This window comes from Oryzias latipes, chromosome 6, assembly GCF_053564925.1.
Source record: "Oryzias latipes strain Hd-rR chromosome 6, Olatipes_Hd-rR_3.1".
Taxonomy (NCBI): domain Eukaryota; kingdom Metazoa; phylum Chordata; class Actinopteri; order Beloniformes; family Adrianichthyidae; genus Oryzias; species Oryzias latipes.
In genome coordinates this window covers 29,271,428-29,287,633 of record NC_136242.1, presented here as the reverse complement: position 1 = coordinate 29,287,633, position 16,206 = coordinate 29,271,428, and the positions used below count along the sequence as shown (strand labels likewise).

The 16,206-nt window shown below is 38.6% G+C and overlaps 2 protein-coding genes and 1 long non-coding RNA gene across 3 annotated transcripts in view; 1 reads left to right on the top strand and 2 right to left on the bottom strand.

Moving 5' to 3' along the window:
* The window catches only part of tgm2l (transglutaminase 2, like), a 109,220-nt gene that overhangs the window by 53,700 nt on the left and 39,314 nt on the right, over nucleotides 1–16,206 (bottom strand). The gene's annotated exons all lie outside the window — the stretch shown is intronic.
* On the top strand, nucleotides 2,988–10,527 carry LOC101169416 (cytochrome P450 2J6). The gene is made up of 11 exons (XM_004085472.5): nucleotides 2,988–3,275; nucleotides 4,334–4,496; nucleotides 6,538–6,690; nucleotides 6,789–6,949; nucleotides 7,250–7,318; nucleotides 7,399–7,503; nucleotides 7,627–7,756; nucleotides 9,192–9,277; nucleotides 9,370–9,471; nucleotides 9,547–9,688; nucleotides 9,790–10,527. The coding sequence occupies exons 1-11, from the start codon at nucleotides 3,114–3,116 to the stop codon at nucleotides 9,984–9,986; spliced, it is 1,470 nt and encodes a 489-aa protein (XP_004085520.1). The 5' UTR covers nucleotides 2,988–3,113; the 3' UTR covers nucleotides 9,987–10,527.
* On the bottom strand, nucleotides 14,051–14,317 carry LOC111947547 (uncharacterized). Its single transcript, XR_002873422.2, has 2 exons — nucleotides 14,202–14,317; nucleotides 14,051–14,124 (listed from the first exon to the last, which is right to left on the bottom strand). It is a non-coding gene; the product is annotated as an uncharacterized LOC111947547 (long non-coding RNA).

Below are 16,206 nucleotides of genomic sequence, written 5' to 3'. Positions count from 1 at the left end.
AGAAGACGCAGCAGCTGCTGTGTTTCCGCGGTAAAGGAAAGGCCTGTGTTGGAAGATCGACTCGAGGCTCAGCGCTGCTACTTCCAGCAGATGACAATGAAACGCTGTCCATCCTCCCCCCCCCCCCTTATCGGGACGCAGCGCCGGCGAGTTACGCCACACTTTGGGACTGCAGGACTTAAACTTGGCCTGAGGTGTCTGCTTTCACTGTTCTTTGGAGCCGCATAGCACAGAGACGGACTCTGATGATGAGGAAAGGGAAGCCGGCGTGTCTGATAGAGATGTAGCCCAGCTGTTCCAGATGCAGAAGATGAAGACTTTGATGGATTTTAAATGCTGATTGATGACTGAAAAAATAAATCACAACCAACTCATTTTGCGCTCGCTGCCTTTTTTAAACACACACCAGCGTGCACGTTTCACCGATATGTGTGTTTACGTTAAACACAGAAAAAACACTAAACTGAAACGGCGCCGTTTAATCCAGTGCTGTTGTAAGGAGAGGAGAGGAGGGGGTTATGAGAAATAACATGGCTTTAATTGTGTGTTTGTCTGGCAGGTCAGTGTGTGGTGTGGTTGACTATCACAGTTAGAAATGTCGGCTCTTTGTATCAAACTTGCCCCCCCCCCCCCCCCCCCCCCCTGTTGGAGGCAATCATAGAAAAAAAAAACGCGGATGTAACGCGGATTAAAACATTAACCAACGACCCATAACTAAGGTAAAAAAGTGCAGCGGGTTTTTTGTGCTGTAAGTTTTCTCATGTGAAATTAACTGCATTTTTTAACCATTTTAATGCTTTTAATCCACGTTACAGCCGCCGTTCCTTTTCTATTAAAGCCCCAAAATTAAAGTCCCGCCCCGCTGCTTGGCATGCAAATTTCAGCCAATCAGATCAACCAGAAAGGTTCCTGCCCCTAAGTGACAAACACACCCCTGAATACCGCCCCCAAGTGACAAAAACGCCCCCTTAACACTGAGCGTAAATCCAGGTGAGGGCGCAAAGGAGAATTGACCGAGCAGGATCACTGTTCAGTTAGGATTTCAGCCGTTCAGTTGTAAAATACGGGGTCGCTTGGTTAGAATTGCGCCATCACAGTTTTAGGGTTCACTCACGCAGTTTCTAAATACGCCCGCTTAGTTGTCTTTACGCCCTTTCAATTTTTGGCATTTATGTAATTCGATACGAAGTGCATCTTTTAACAAGTGAGAACCAATTTGGTTTTAAAAAAAGCCTCGGCACTGATATGTGTATCTACGCGTTACAGGAAATAGTTGGGAAATACCTGCATCTGAATACATCTGTATTTCTGTGTTTTATTGATGCCACTAAGGCCTTTGACAGGGTCAACCACCTCAAGCTTTTTCAGAAGCTAATTAATCGAGGAGTGCCCAAATATCTTGTACGACTCCTGGCTTTCTGGTATGCTAATCAAACAATGGTAGTCAAATGGGGCAATGTCTTATCAGAGCCTTTTTATGTAAGCAATGGAGTTCAACAGGGGGGGATCCTCTCTCCATTTCTATTCAATGTGTATATTTATGACCTATCCACTAATCTGAATCTGTGCAAAACTGGATGTGTTGTTGGATGTCAAACCTTTAATCATCTTATGTATGCTGATGACCTTGTCATTTTTAGCCCCTACAGTGCTGGGTTACAAACACTTTTAAAAGTTTGTTCTGACTATGGCAGAGACTTTGACATAAAATACAATCCCTCCAAAAGCAAAGTAATGATCGTAAGGACCAAAGACGACAGAAATGTAAACTTTCCTGTTTTTAAGCTTTGTGGAACGACTCTGGAACAAACATCATCTATCAAATATATTGGACATTTCATTACTGACGATTGGAGGGATGATAGAGACATTCAGAGACAGTACTGTAAACTCTATGCTCAGGCAAATATGCTGATGAGAAAATTCAGTGCATGTTCTCTTCAAGTGAAGTGTTCGCTGTTCAGAGCTTACTGCACTCCTCTGTATACGGCCCCTCTTTGGTGGAACTATGGACGTGGGACATTCCACAAATTCTTAGTGGCCTATAATGATGCTTTTAGGCTTCTGCTACAGGTGCCCATGTGGTACAGAGCCAGTCAGCTGTTTGTGGACGCTCACATCCCCACCTGTGAAGCTCTACTGCGTAAGCTAACGTACAGCCTCATGGAACGCCTGGACAAATCTAAGAACTCAATTATCATGTCTCTGACTGATCCCAAAAGAAGCTCATGCCGCTACACTTCTGCCCTAAGGAAACACTGGATACAGCGATTATACTCTTTTTAAGTTATATCTTTTTACTTTTTATTATAAATACTGTATTTGTATCTTATGTTTTATTTTATTCTCTTTTCTTCCTATGGACCACCTGAGTCTGAAATAAAAAAGTTTGAATAGACATAGACAATGGACCAAAGACATAGACAGTGGATGCAAAAACACATTCAGCAGACATAGACAGTGGACGCAAAAACATATTTTCATATTTTTGGCACAAATGGAATCTCATATGAAACGTCCAAACGCGAAGTGCGTTAATTCTGATTTTGCACACTTTGAAGGCCATTAACCCGCTTATAGTATGGTCACTTAGAAAAGAAATAAATATTCAACCAGTTTTTAGTACTTTATTTTCCCTGATTGCTTGAAATGGTTTATTTCAAGCAATCAGGGAACAATGCACAAAACAACACAATAAGCATTCATACATTCATTCAAAGACGTATCAAACTTTGAAAAGAGAAAGTTCACCCCTTACCGCTTGTTTTTGTCCAATGATTAAGCAAAGGTTTGTTTTAAAGAAGCCAGCGCAGTGATACAAAACCTTTAAGCTATGTGGCCAAATCTTTTCTTTTTAGGTGTGCATTTTCACTGTGGATTATCACTTTTTTATACACACTCAACAGCCAATCAGAATCGAGTATTCACCCAGACCGTGGTATAAGTTTAACACAATCTTTTCCTTTTTAAAGGCAGAGTTTTCTTATCTGTACTTGGTGATGTTAAATACGTTCTCCCTTCCTCTCCCCTGATATATAAAAAGAACAAAGTACAGTTGGGTAATAGAAGCTGAGCCCCACTTCAGGTCAACCAAGGCAGGTTTTTGGATCATCATGTTTGTTTCAATCTTTTTGCTGTGGCTGTGCTTTTTCTTTATCCTCTTTCAATTTAAATTATGGAGGCCCAAGAACTTCCCACCGGGACCCCTCAGTCTGCCTGTACTGGGAAACCTCTTGCACCTGAACCTGAAAAACCCCCTGGTGGACTTTGAAAAGGTAAAGCATAAACTGCACTAGATAGTGTTCTAATTAGCTAAATTGTGCAGTTGTTAATTTAATTTAACAACTTTAATAAGACTTGTGCTTTTATGATTGCTTCATATCGCAGTTAACTTTCACTAACTTGGATGTGATCCAACTGGGGCTGATAGTCAGAAAACCTTCTGTTCTGGTTAAACAAATAACTTCTATAAATATTTTTTTTACTTTAAAAGCTGGAAACATTTTTTTCATGAATTTCTGCATAGAGGATTGTTGCTGACCAAATTATTACTTTCCACCATAATTTATAAATACATTCTTTAAAAATCAAACAATGTGATTTTCTGGATTTTCTTTTCTCATTTTCTCTCACATAGGTATACCTATGAAAATTACAGACAACGTTGGTGGCTGACAACATACTTTTTTGCCCTCCTGTGTGTGTGTATCTCCTGTAATACATTATATACACATATGTGTATACATATATATGTATTCAACTTTGCATTACTTTACATACATACATTTAACATCAAATTAGTTTTGAATGGTCTTCATTTAAACATTTACATTTGTAAAGTTTAGTCTTCTATTCAAGGCCATGAATCTGAGGAAATGTTCCAAGGACCAGTGTCAAAACATTGACTCTTAATACTTACAAGTTTTTAAAACGTATTCGTTTGCAGTATTTTTCTCTTGTACACTCTTAAACTTTGACCTTTACCATACCATTCTAAATGAACCCTGCATATGACTTTCAATTAAAAGGCAGAATCCTACAATAATTCTTTGGCATGTCTAAATGTAGAATAACGTATTTACAACCATTTGATGAAATGCAGCAACAGTTGTTCTTGGAACATTGAAATGCACTTAAGGTACAAATGTTGATTTAGCTGCACTCATAAAATTTGAGTATTTTTTTTTGGTGTGTTGTGGAACTGTTTGTAATTTTCAAATGTGATTCTTTTTTTCTGTTAAATTTGTTCTAGTGACGGGACAAACAGATAGATCTCATGAGCTTAATCCCTTTAAACCACTGTCCAGTTAAACAACACGTTTCTCTTGTCTAGATGAAGGAGTCTTATGGAAACGTCTACAGTTTTTTCATCGGTTCAAGACCAGCTGTTGTTGTAAATGGCCTACAAGCCATGAAGGAGGCAATCATGATCAAAGCCACTGATTTTTCTGGACGACCTCAAGACATGTTTGTCAGTGACCTTACCCAGAGAAAAGGTAGAGTTATTTTGGTCTAAGGAGAGATAAAGAAAAATAAATAACATTTCAGAAACAAGTCAAAAGTCTCTCCATCCAAAGTGAACACTTTTTTGCATGCCATTTTTCTATTGAATTCTGTCATTGTTGTGTGTGACACGTAAAATACAATGACTCCGGTGAAGGGCAGTCATAGCAGGCCTACTGGCAGCCCAATGACACTAGGGGTGCACTGTAAGCAGTCTTATCATCCTACAAATTTTTACTACTAATCTGTTAGAACATACACCGCCTGTATGATAGAAACCATTTTATATCACACAGCCCATTTTACAGTTGGGAAATGATACTAAAGCTCACTTAAAAAAGCTGCATTTCTTTTTGTAGAACTTATTAGTCTCCTGCAACAGACTGGCAACCTGTCCAGGGCGTCCCCCTGACTTTGTCTACAGGTGGCCGGGATAGGCTCCGGAAGCCCCCTGACCCCGAAAGGGAATTAACGGATTAGGAGATGAATGAATGAATGAACTATCTAACTAGCGTGTCTATTCTTGGAAGCAGATAATTATTGACCACTGTTCCAGGGCCCATGGATACACACAGGTGCATACAGTTATTGGTACTTCTGGGTACAGATACAATTTTACAAGCTATCACAAACCGGACGAAAGAATTTGGCAATTAATTCTCCAGTAAATTTTTTATTTACTTTGATTTATCCCACAATGGGGAAATTTTTCTATGCACAGACTATCGGGGGCTAGTCTGGGGAGGCTGAGGGGAGCAGGGATCGATCCGCCAATCCTTCAGCTGTTAGACGACCCGCTCTACCGCCTGAGCTAAACGGCCTCCCAAATACTCCCTATAATCAACTCTGCTGCTCCTCACTTGTCTATAGGTTTTTATAAAAATGCAAATTCAAATAATAAAGTACGAATTAGTTTTAGGGCCAGTTTACAAATTTTTTTTTTTCTAATTACGACTTTTAAGTCGTAAACTTACGAGAAAAAAAAGTCATAACTGTTAAATTAGGCTCCGATAAACAGAAAACTTTGGGGATTTTTCCTCGTTAATCTATGACTTTTTTCTTGAATATGGAGCTCAGAGACACGTTTGGGTGTTAAGGACCTGTATTCTCCTTTTCATTCACTCACCCTGAAGTTCATTTGTCATCGTACGTCATGAACCTGTCATCCGAACACCAATGCGGAAGTAAACGGTGTTACAAACGCCCCCTCCTCCAGATGAAACGTCCCGTTTGAACATGAAAAAATAAAGATTAATAAAAATAGTCTGTTGTCTAGTATAAGAATTATGAAAATTCCAAAAGTGCTCCTCCTCAGACGAAAGCATCACACAGACGTAGAGATCTTGTCTTTGGTGGAGGAAGAAAGGATTCAAGTGGACAGCTGCAGGGTTACGCGGAACTTCATCAACGGCTGCAGTGATCCTGCAAGCCACACATCAATAAATAAAACCTTAATAAATCGTCAATCAAACAATTCCAAACATTTGGAACGTCATCAATAAACATTCAGTTTACCTGTTCAATTTAATTTAGTCTGTCTGCTCTGCTGCGTGCTGCACGGCGTTCACTTGCTGTTGCACTGAATGCTAACTTCCACTTTAATCTTGTAAAATTACGAGTTTTTTTCACGTAAATTTACGAGATTTTTTCTTGTAGATTTACAACTATAAATCTCGTAATTTTACTTTTTTTTATGGTGGCCCTAAACTCAGTCGTAATAAAACCTTGCAATAGTAAAAAAAAAATATATAAGAAAAATTGCCATGGCTCATTTTTATTTTAAAGAAATTATACAACCAAAAAGAAAAATTCTGTTACTTTTATGCATATCCTTTTACGGACCACTTCACCTCTAAATTCCAGATACATAGGTTAAATAAGTTTTAATTGACCAACATTAAAGTTAATTATATTACAATTGTCAGAAAGTAATTTGTCATCCTGAGTGTTAACATATCAAAGCCTGAGTTTTAAATATCTGTTCCACATTTAGTGGACATTGTAGATTACTGAATAATTCTAATTTTGTTTTAGGAGTAATTCTTGTAGATTATGGGTCTGTTTGGAGGGACCACCGCCGCTTCGCTTTGATGACTTTAAGAAACTTTGGTCTGGGAAAGATATCAATGGAGGAGAGAATTCATGAGGAAATTCAATTTACCATTTCAAAACTGGAGGAGAACATAGGTACGTCATTTATGGATCACCAAAATAAACAGTTGTGTTCAGTCACTACTTGAGCTGTTCCTGTCTGATCTATCAGAGGGTATTTTTGTCTTTCACAGGTAAAACCCTGAGTCCAAAATTTATGTTTCATAATGCAGCTTCCAACATCATCTGCAAGGTTCTATTCAACACACGCTACGACTACGAAGATGGGAAGATCTCAGAGATCGTCCAGGGCTTCGTTGAAATGCTTCAAATAGCTAACGGACCCTGGGCAATGGTGAGCCATAGTTAGTCGATGCTTCAAGAGGGACACATGCAGATGTACTTTGTTGTGTAAAAAGCAACAAAACAACCACAATGCAATTTAAATTTAGGTGGTACAAGTCTCGTAGGCTTGACATTTAAAAATTATAGACACATCTGAACCTGAAAATCTGTTAAAACTGTGTTCAAAGAATGCACTGCCAGATTATTCTAAAGAGATTGATCTCTTAAAGGGGATTTTTGACAGTCAAAATCAAAACATGTTGCAGTCCAGACAAAGAAAATGCGTATTTTTGTATTTCTTTGTCACCAGATGTATGACGCTTTTCCCTGGATTCGGAGCTTTCCACTTCCCTTTAACAAGGCGTTTAGGAATATGGAGGTAATCATACAAAAATATTCTAACACATTTCGAGACAGCTTGGAGAATTTATGAATGTTCAATCCTTTCCTCGATTAAAGAATTTCCTGAATCTTGCAAAACGTTTGGTGAACGAACACAAAATGAGCAGAGTTGCTGGAGAGCCTCGAGACTTTGTTGACAGTTACCTGGATGAACTTGAAAAGGTGTGTAAACACATTCAGTCCCAAATGTCACTGATAATCTGCACATACGTGTCAAATTACCTTTGAAAATAGGTCATTTTGGGTTTGTCTTTGTTTTTTATGACATGTCTGCTCTATTTACAGAATAAGAAGGATTTCTCAGAACAACAACTCCTCAGAATGACTTTCGATCTTTACATAGCTGGGACTGACACTACGTCTAACACCATGCTTGCTGGTTTCCTGTATCTCATGGTCTACCCACACATACAAGGTATACCCTTTGCATGAATGAAGTAGTAAAGAGAAATATTTGCAATTTTTTTTTTGTATTAAATTTGGTATCTATTTTTACAACAAAGTTTTTGTTCAATAAAAGGGTTCCTATTTAAAAAAATAAAACATGATGGAGATTTAGTAATTCTGTTTTTAGCTGGGAGTCTGTTTTCCCTAACTAGTGATTAAAAAAAAGTTATATGAAGTTATTTCACTTATATTAATAAAATACTTAAAAATGCTTATTAAGGTTTAGTGTAACTTCCTCTGTTAAAAAGATTAATTAAAAATGTAAAATTTTACATTTTGTAAAGTGATCAAATCTTTAGGGAAGTTGACACCTGTAGCCCAAAACACCACTATTAGGAAAAACAGACTCACAGCTAAACTCTTTATTATGTGCAGACTCAGGTTGATGATTAACTCAACTTAATAACATAGGAATTTTACATTATGATTGATAATTACAAAGAAATCTTTTCGAATTGATAATTGTATTTATTTTTACAAAGTGTGCAGTCAAACTTTATAAGCAAAAATAACATATGATAGCTTGGGACTGTGAGGGGCTGGAAGCTAGCGGGACACAGCATAAACAAAACACTGATGGGATATCAGTGGTTACTTCTGCACCAACAGTCCCGCCCACAACTCAGAGACGAATTTCTGTTGAACTCCTGATGCTCTGAAGAAACGACACGGGCTTTTTGATTTTGGCTAAAACTGCATAGTTATAATTAAAAGACCACTGGGAAAGATTTTACAATAGATCGAAATATAACTGGAGTTGGTCTTTGAGTGGCATCATAATAATGTCACTGGTGCGGCAAGAGAGAAAAAGAATTTAAACAAGAGCAAGGTTTCAGAGGCATCAGAAGCAAAGTAATGATACAACACAAAGGTGAAAAAATTAGAATTTCTAAATTATTAGTGGTGTATAAGAACAATAACCTCGCCGTTTAAAATGATCCCAAAAAAAAAAAGAATAAAACTACAGAGTGTGTATTGGGCTTTAGATCAAACAAAGCTGTCGCTGGCAACACCGCAACACATCCTCTTTAAATTTCCGTCACGGTTTGCCCATTAAATCAATATAGTTACAAAAGACTTTGACGCTGTGTTAAGACGCTTTTCTCCCCGTCGGAACCAGCTGGTTTACGTTAATTGCATAAACACTACTGTAACGTGCTGCATATCAGCCCAAAGCTACTTTCCTAAGCTTCTGAATCCATTGAAATTCTGTTAATTGGTAAAGATAGAAGAATGTCAACACTAGAGCTCAAGGTCCGGTGTTAGAGGGTTAATAACCCTTGCACAGTATACTGTTTTTTTTAGTAGCTATCAATAGTATTCCACTAAAACAGTTCCATCTCCTTTTTTTAGTTGTGTAGTAATTATCATCTCTGATAACTGCTGTTGTTTCCCCCCCTCAGAAAAATGTCAGCGTGAAATAGATCAGATGTTGGAGAGGAAAGATCGAGTGTCTTTTGAGGACAGACACAAAATGCCCTACATGCAGGTGCTTTGCAACACCAAGAAATAAAGGGATATTTAGTACCTTCTACCTTAGTTTTACTTTTGAGCTCACAATTACTGACTGTTTTCATCCAGGCTGTGATCCATGAAGTGCAGAGGTTTGCCAACATCGTTCCTCTCAGTGTCTTCCACTGCACAACTAAGGACTCAGAACTTAGTGGTTATACTATTCCAAAGGTGAGAAGCAGCTCATAAAATGTGGAAACAGTCAAAATGAAGATAACTGTTAAAAGGCTTTGTTTAATTTTGTAGGGAACACTCATCATCCAGAACATGGTGTCTGTGCTGAGAGAGGAGGGACAGTGGAAGTTTCCTCATGAGTTTAACCCGGAAAACTTTCTCAATGACCAAGGAGAGTTCATCAAACCAGAGGCTTTCATGCCGTTCTCTGCAGGTACAGATGCAAAAAAAAAACAAAAAAACAACTCCACCAAATAAACAGACCCGGACTTTGTAAACCTAAAGATAATCTTATCGTCTTAATCTCCTCCTCAGGTCCTCGGATGTGTCTCGGAGAAGGTCTGGCTCGTATGGAGCTCTTCATCATAATGGTGACCCTGCTGAGGAAGTTTAAGTTCACCTGGCCTGAAGATGCAGGACAGCCAGACTTGTCTCCAGTCTTTGGGGCCACTTTAACCCCCAAACCTTATTGCATGAAGGTCCAGCTGAGGTCAGAACAGCAAAGCTGCTGATTTATAGGTGGAATTAGCAAGGAACATATTCTTATATTCAACTGTTAGACCTGGTAGCAGCAGCTGCACCGTGCTGGTTTGTTTATGTATCAGTAATTGGTTTTCCTAATTTCACTTCTCCTTTTTCTTTTCTAATTTGACACATTTTTTCTCGCTTTATGAACAGTAGTATTTAAACTTTGAGAGACAACTGGCATTTGTCTTTTTGGCGTCTAATTGTTTCACTTTCCGGCCTATGGAGGTTTGAAGTAAAGCAAGAGGTAAAAATATTGATTGTATCCCATTTCTGTTTTATTCTTCTGTAGGTGTGAACTGATTTTCTTGTGTCAAGGTCTTTAAAAATGATGTACAAAGGGATTCAAGTCTAAAATTAACATTTTCACAAAGCAAAACATTTTTCAAGATTTCTTTCCACTGTTTTTGAAATAGGGGTCATTAGGGGTCATAGGGGAAATAGGGGTTCAAACAGTTACACACCTGTGTTCAACGAATACAGCTCCTGTTGCATTGTTGTAACAATAAAATATGTGCTGAACCAAAAGCTCTCAGCTGTTATCTGTTTGCTTATACTGGACAAAACAAGTAAAATTAGAAAATGACATTTTTTCACCATCTGGCGGTCATAGGTCTATAAAATGTATTATACCATGGTCCGGTTGAATACTCGATTCTGATTGGCTGCTGGGTATGCGTTAAAACCTGATAACCGCACGGTGAAAAAAGAAGTTCCGGTCGGCTAGCTTAAATGATTTGTATCACTGCGCCGGCTTCTGTAAAACAACCTTTTGCTTCATCATCGGGGCAAAAACAAGCGGTAAGCCATTAACTTTCCCTCTGAATTGATGCTTTATTCAACCCATCGGGACGATCAGCATATATATATCGCCGAATCTTAACTGCAGCGGTGGTGCTGCGCGACGCGGACTATATGTTACGTGATGCGGCGCGATGCGCCGCATCACGTAACATATAGTACGCTGTTTATGAGAAAAGTGATACAAATCGAAAAAAAAAACAAGAATTAAGGACTAAAACCTGGTTAATATGTATTGCTTTTGTAAGTGACCATGGTATAAGCGGGTTAATGGCCTTCGAAGTGTGCGGTTACTACTTTTTAACGCACGCCGTGGAAGCCTGAACGTTTAGGCTTCCACGGCGTGCGTTAAAAAGTAGTAACCGCACACTTCGTCGGCCATTAACCCTTACTTAATTGCTTAATTTCTACTTTTATTTCTAATTACATCAATATTTATTGAAGCCAGTGTTTAAAAAATGTTAGATCGCGTGTAAAAGTTTTGAGAATTTTTTTTTAGTAATTAGAAATAGTTAAGGTTCTCCCACCTTAACTATTTCTTCTATTTCTTAATTCCTGAAAAATAATTCTCAAAACTTTAATGTATAAATATCTACAGATTTAATATACTGATGCACTGTAACAGAAATTCTAAAAACTACTTTTTTCTTATATAAATGTAGATGGCACTGACCAGGAAGTAACAAGGGGCAATGCCTAAGACCAGGTGTGCTCATTACGTCCATTGCAATCGAAGGATGTGACGGTAGATTGCCATCAAAGATTAATAAACAAAAAAAATTACAATATAGTTTTTAAAAATCATCAACATCACCATGTAATACATCTGTGATTGACATGCAGAACGGTCAATCGAACATCCTCTATTCGTCACTGCGCTCTGGAGCTTCTGCTGATTCTGCTACGCGCCGGGTCCCAGGCGCAGGCCCGGGCCGGCCCAGCCATCCTGCCACAGCACCTGCTGCCGGGGTTGCGGTTGCTGCCCGAGGGATTCGAGTCCACAAGTGTCCAAGAGCACTTGCTCCCTGAGCGCTGCCTAAGGACCAGGCGCCGCTGCACTTGCTCCCCCCATTACACGGTTTACAGCAGAGCATGAAACTCGATAGTCGCTGTTCTCTGTTTTCGTAATAAAACGCCTCTTCTGTTCTAATTATGTATTACTACAAAATAATATTATTACATACGGCAAAGCTTTCTATTCACAAGATATATAGGAAGTTGTCGACATTGAAGTTGCATTTATGTAGATTTTTTGGAACCTATTTATCTCAAAATAGCTCTGTCAGATAAATGCATCTAGACATTAAAGAAAAACACAATTATAAACAACAAACCACAACAAGAATCAAGTTTCTCATGCACGAGGGAGAGGAGCAAATGTGTTGGAAAAGGTCCACCACGTTTCTCTTCTCAAAGGTCTGCCTCTCCCTGTGCACCTTTTATTAAGAACACAAGAAGGAGGTAACATTTTCAAGACAAAGAGGAAAAGTTCATTAGGGGGTGTCGTATAATGACCCATTTGGTTGGATTCTAACTTCAAACAGTATCCCTTATCAGCTCAGGACAGTGTGTCGTAAACCCCTCATCCTGGGTGGGAGATGAGAAGCAGATGAACAAACACACAACTGTTTTCAGAAGAGGTAAAAAGGTCAATCTGAGTTAACATTTAAAGACACGTTTAAACAAATACATTTAAGCAATGATAATAATAAAACAAATTCCTTCACATACTCCCTCCTTTTTATCATTGAGAAATGTCAAAATCTCACATCCAATATCACATCTCTTTTCAGTTTTCTGTGACATCTTCATTTTTATAACACTTTCAATTTACACTCAGATGAGAAGTTCTTTTTTTTTTTTTTTCAAGTCATTTCAGTTTCAAAATCATTACAGTCATCTTGTTCTCCCTTTAAAAACAAGTTGTATTCTTGACTCATAAGAACACTTTGTACTCAACCATTCACTGCTCTGGAAATCATAGATTGAATACAAGGAAAAATGCACATAGTGAACACACAACATGTGATCAGTACCATAAGAATAGGTGTCACTATTTTTAACAAAAGTTGCCACCAGGAACCAAAAGCAAAACCAGGAGAAGAAATCCCAAGATTGGGGTTTCCTGTCATTCTGAATTGCCTGCTGAACCTTTTCAAGTTGATGTAATGCTTCGGTGATGCTGTGACCTTCATCGATGTTGTCAGGAATAAATGTACAACAGGTATAATTTAACATTTTACAAACACCTCCCTCCTGAGCAACCAATAAGTCCAAAACCAATCTGTTCTGTAGAACCATAAGTCTCATGCTTGACATTTCTTCACTATAGCCTTTAAATGCTTTAATTGTAGCGTTCAAAAATAAACCTAATCTATAATCAATGGTCTCAATTCTGAAAGTGTTTTTAGCATTTCCAACCTAGGGAAACAATGCCATAGTTACCTTTTCCCCAGTATTCCAGTGTTTATGGTCTTCAGGAACATGTGATCCCCAAATGGAATCATGTGGCTTGACATCAATAAGGTTACGTCTGTGGCTCAGGTGAGGCTCATGGACTGCAGAAACTATGAAAGTGTGACCTGTGACCTTTACAGAAACACAAATCCCACTCCAGTCTCTAGGCAGACTGAGGTAGAGGGCCTGCCCACATAACCAAAACATTTGATGAACCACATAAGTACCATTGTTACCTGGAATTAAATCTGGATTAGATCCAACACAACATCCTCTGGGGCAGGGAACAGCATAACCATGGGAAACTCTGTCATTGATTATCTGGACTGTGAAGGGAACAAGAAGTTCATGACACATCTTTATCGGCAAAGTTCCTAAAAACTCTGTGCCATTTTTAGTTACGCAATATGGAAACACAGTTCCTGGTTCCACACTAACATATGGAGCTAATGATTTTGTCAATTTCAGTTTTTTAAACTGATACAAACTCTTACAACTCGGTCTTACAAGAGTTCCATTTGAAATGGTGACGGCTCCAGTACTAATATACCCTCTGGTACTATATTCAATAACACAGTCGCTCTTCCACTCAGAAAATTGCTTTGCCTGCAAATTAGGATGTAGGGATGAAGCTTCAATTACAGAACAAACATAGCAATCCGATCTATTCTTTTCTTTAGCCAGTAACATAACATACCTATACCAAGAATTTGTCATATACAGGTGAGTTATGTTCATTTTTGGACTATTCAAAACATCATGTTCATCAATGCTCAGCCATCGTCGAGAAATGTTTCTTTTCCTTGTTGGTGGTTCTTCTTGCAGGTGGATAATGATTCCAAAAGAACCAAATCCTTGTGGTGGCTCCTGCTGACAGTAGCAGGAACATTAAACAAAATAAACTGTCTCTTAGCCCGGTTGGACACGCCATGGTGGATATGTACCTATCTTCGGGAGGGAGAGGTTACTAGCACATCACCTCCTCAAGTCCTCTAACAGTGTAGGATCCGTGTAGTGCAAAAGAGTTCTGGTGTGCTTTCTTCCCTAAGACTAGGTGGATCGCTCGGCTTCGCTGACGTTGAGACAAGCAGCTTCTATACGGCTGCCTCCCTTTGTAGTCAGACTTCCCCACCTAGCAGTTGGAATTAGCCTCACCCAGATGCTTTTTCTTGCAGTGTGACAGGTGGATCCAAAACGTCCTTTCAGCAATCTTTACAGCTGTTGGTGTAGTCAGCAGGACTTGGAATGGCCCTTCCCCCCGTGGGCTGGACCAACACTTCCTTTTTATGGCCTCCACAAACACCCAGTCACCAACCTGCACTGGTGAAGTGTCCTGTGGAGATAAGAAGGAATCTGGCACTTGATTTGTCCTTTGCACATCTTTAGTGGTAAACATTTTTCTCAAATAATCCACTAAATTTGCATCATCATCTGGAGAATGTTGCTGTGTAGGATCAATGTCTGGTAACCTATAAGAACGTCCATACAACATTTCAAAAGGCGTTAAAGGTTGACCTGCTGTGCGTGTGATACGCATACTTAGCTGAACTAAGTCTATGCAGTCAGGCTACTGTCTGTTTGTCTCTTCCATGCATTTCTTTAACTTTGATTTGATAGTGCCATTAGTTCTCTCAACTAATCCTGCACTCTGTGGGTGATAACTACAATGTCTCTTTAAATCAATCCAAAGATGTTGAGCCATTTTGTCTATCACTTGATTTACAAAATGTGTACCATTATCACTTCTTATCACTTGTGGTATGCCAAAAGTTGGGATTATTCTTTTACAAATACCTTTAGCTACTGTAATAGCATCTTGTGTTGCACATGGAAAAATTTCAACCCATTTGGAAAATGCATCAATAATCACTAAACAATATTTCAATTTTTTTTTGCTTTTATTTAATTTAATAAAATCCATAAGGATTGTATGGAAAGGAAAAGGTGGTTCAGAAAATCTTCCTCTCTTAAATTTAACATTGCCTTGGGGATTATGATGCATACATGTAACACATTGTTTACAAAAAGTTTTTTGAATAGAGAATAAATCCATAAGTTGTATAATATTTCTCTAATAAATTCATCCTCCCCCCTGTTGAATCATGGCAAAGCCCATGACTCAAAATTGCTGCCCATTTGTACATGGATTTTGGTAAAATAGGTTTACCTTCTGTGCTGACATAAAGACTTTGTTCTAACTTTGCTCCCTTTTTCAACCATAAATCTTTTTCTTGTTTCGGTGCACTGGGTGGCATTTCTGTTAAAACATCAGCGGTTGCATCTGCAGTCACATTCTCATTTGTGCATATTTCTACATCTTTTGTTGCAGCTTGCTTTGCTGTTACATCTGCAAAGGAATTACCTTTAGAATTATGATCTGTTCTTCGTGTGTGTGTCTCCCATTTACATATTGCTACTTTAGATGGTAACATTACAGCAGTCAATAATTCTTTCAATAATTCTTTCATTCAACATGCGTTACTGGTTTTCCTGTTGATGTCTTAACCCTGAGTTCTTCCACTGTTGACAAAATAAATGCACTGTAGCAAACGCATATTGGCTATCAGTATAGATCGTAACTGGCTTATCTTTAAACAGTTTGCATGCTTCAGTTAAGGCTGTCAACTCTGCTGATTGTGCTGAGGAATTTCCACACAGGGGTCCTGCCTTCAGAACCTTATCTTCAGTTACAACAGCAAAACCCACTTTGTTTCTGCCTGTTTCATCTTTCTTTGCTGACCCATCAACAAAAACTATTTCCCTTTCAGTGAGATCTAAAAATTCATCACAAATTGGTTGAATTTCTGGTTCTGATTCATCTTTTATCTTGTCATTTCTTTTACCATCTAATCAATCTGATTTCTTCCTTTCAGGACAATCTCTCAGCCAATGATCTCTCTGTCCACAAATCCAACATCCCTCATCAACCTGCTCTGACCCTCTGTTGCT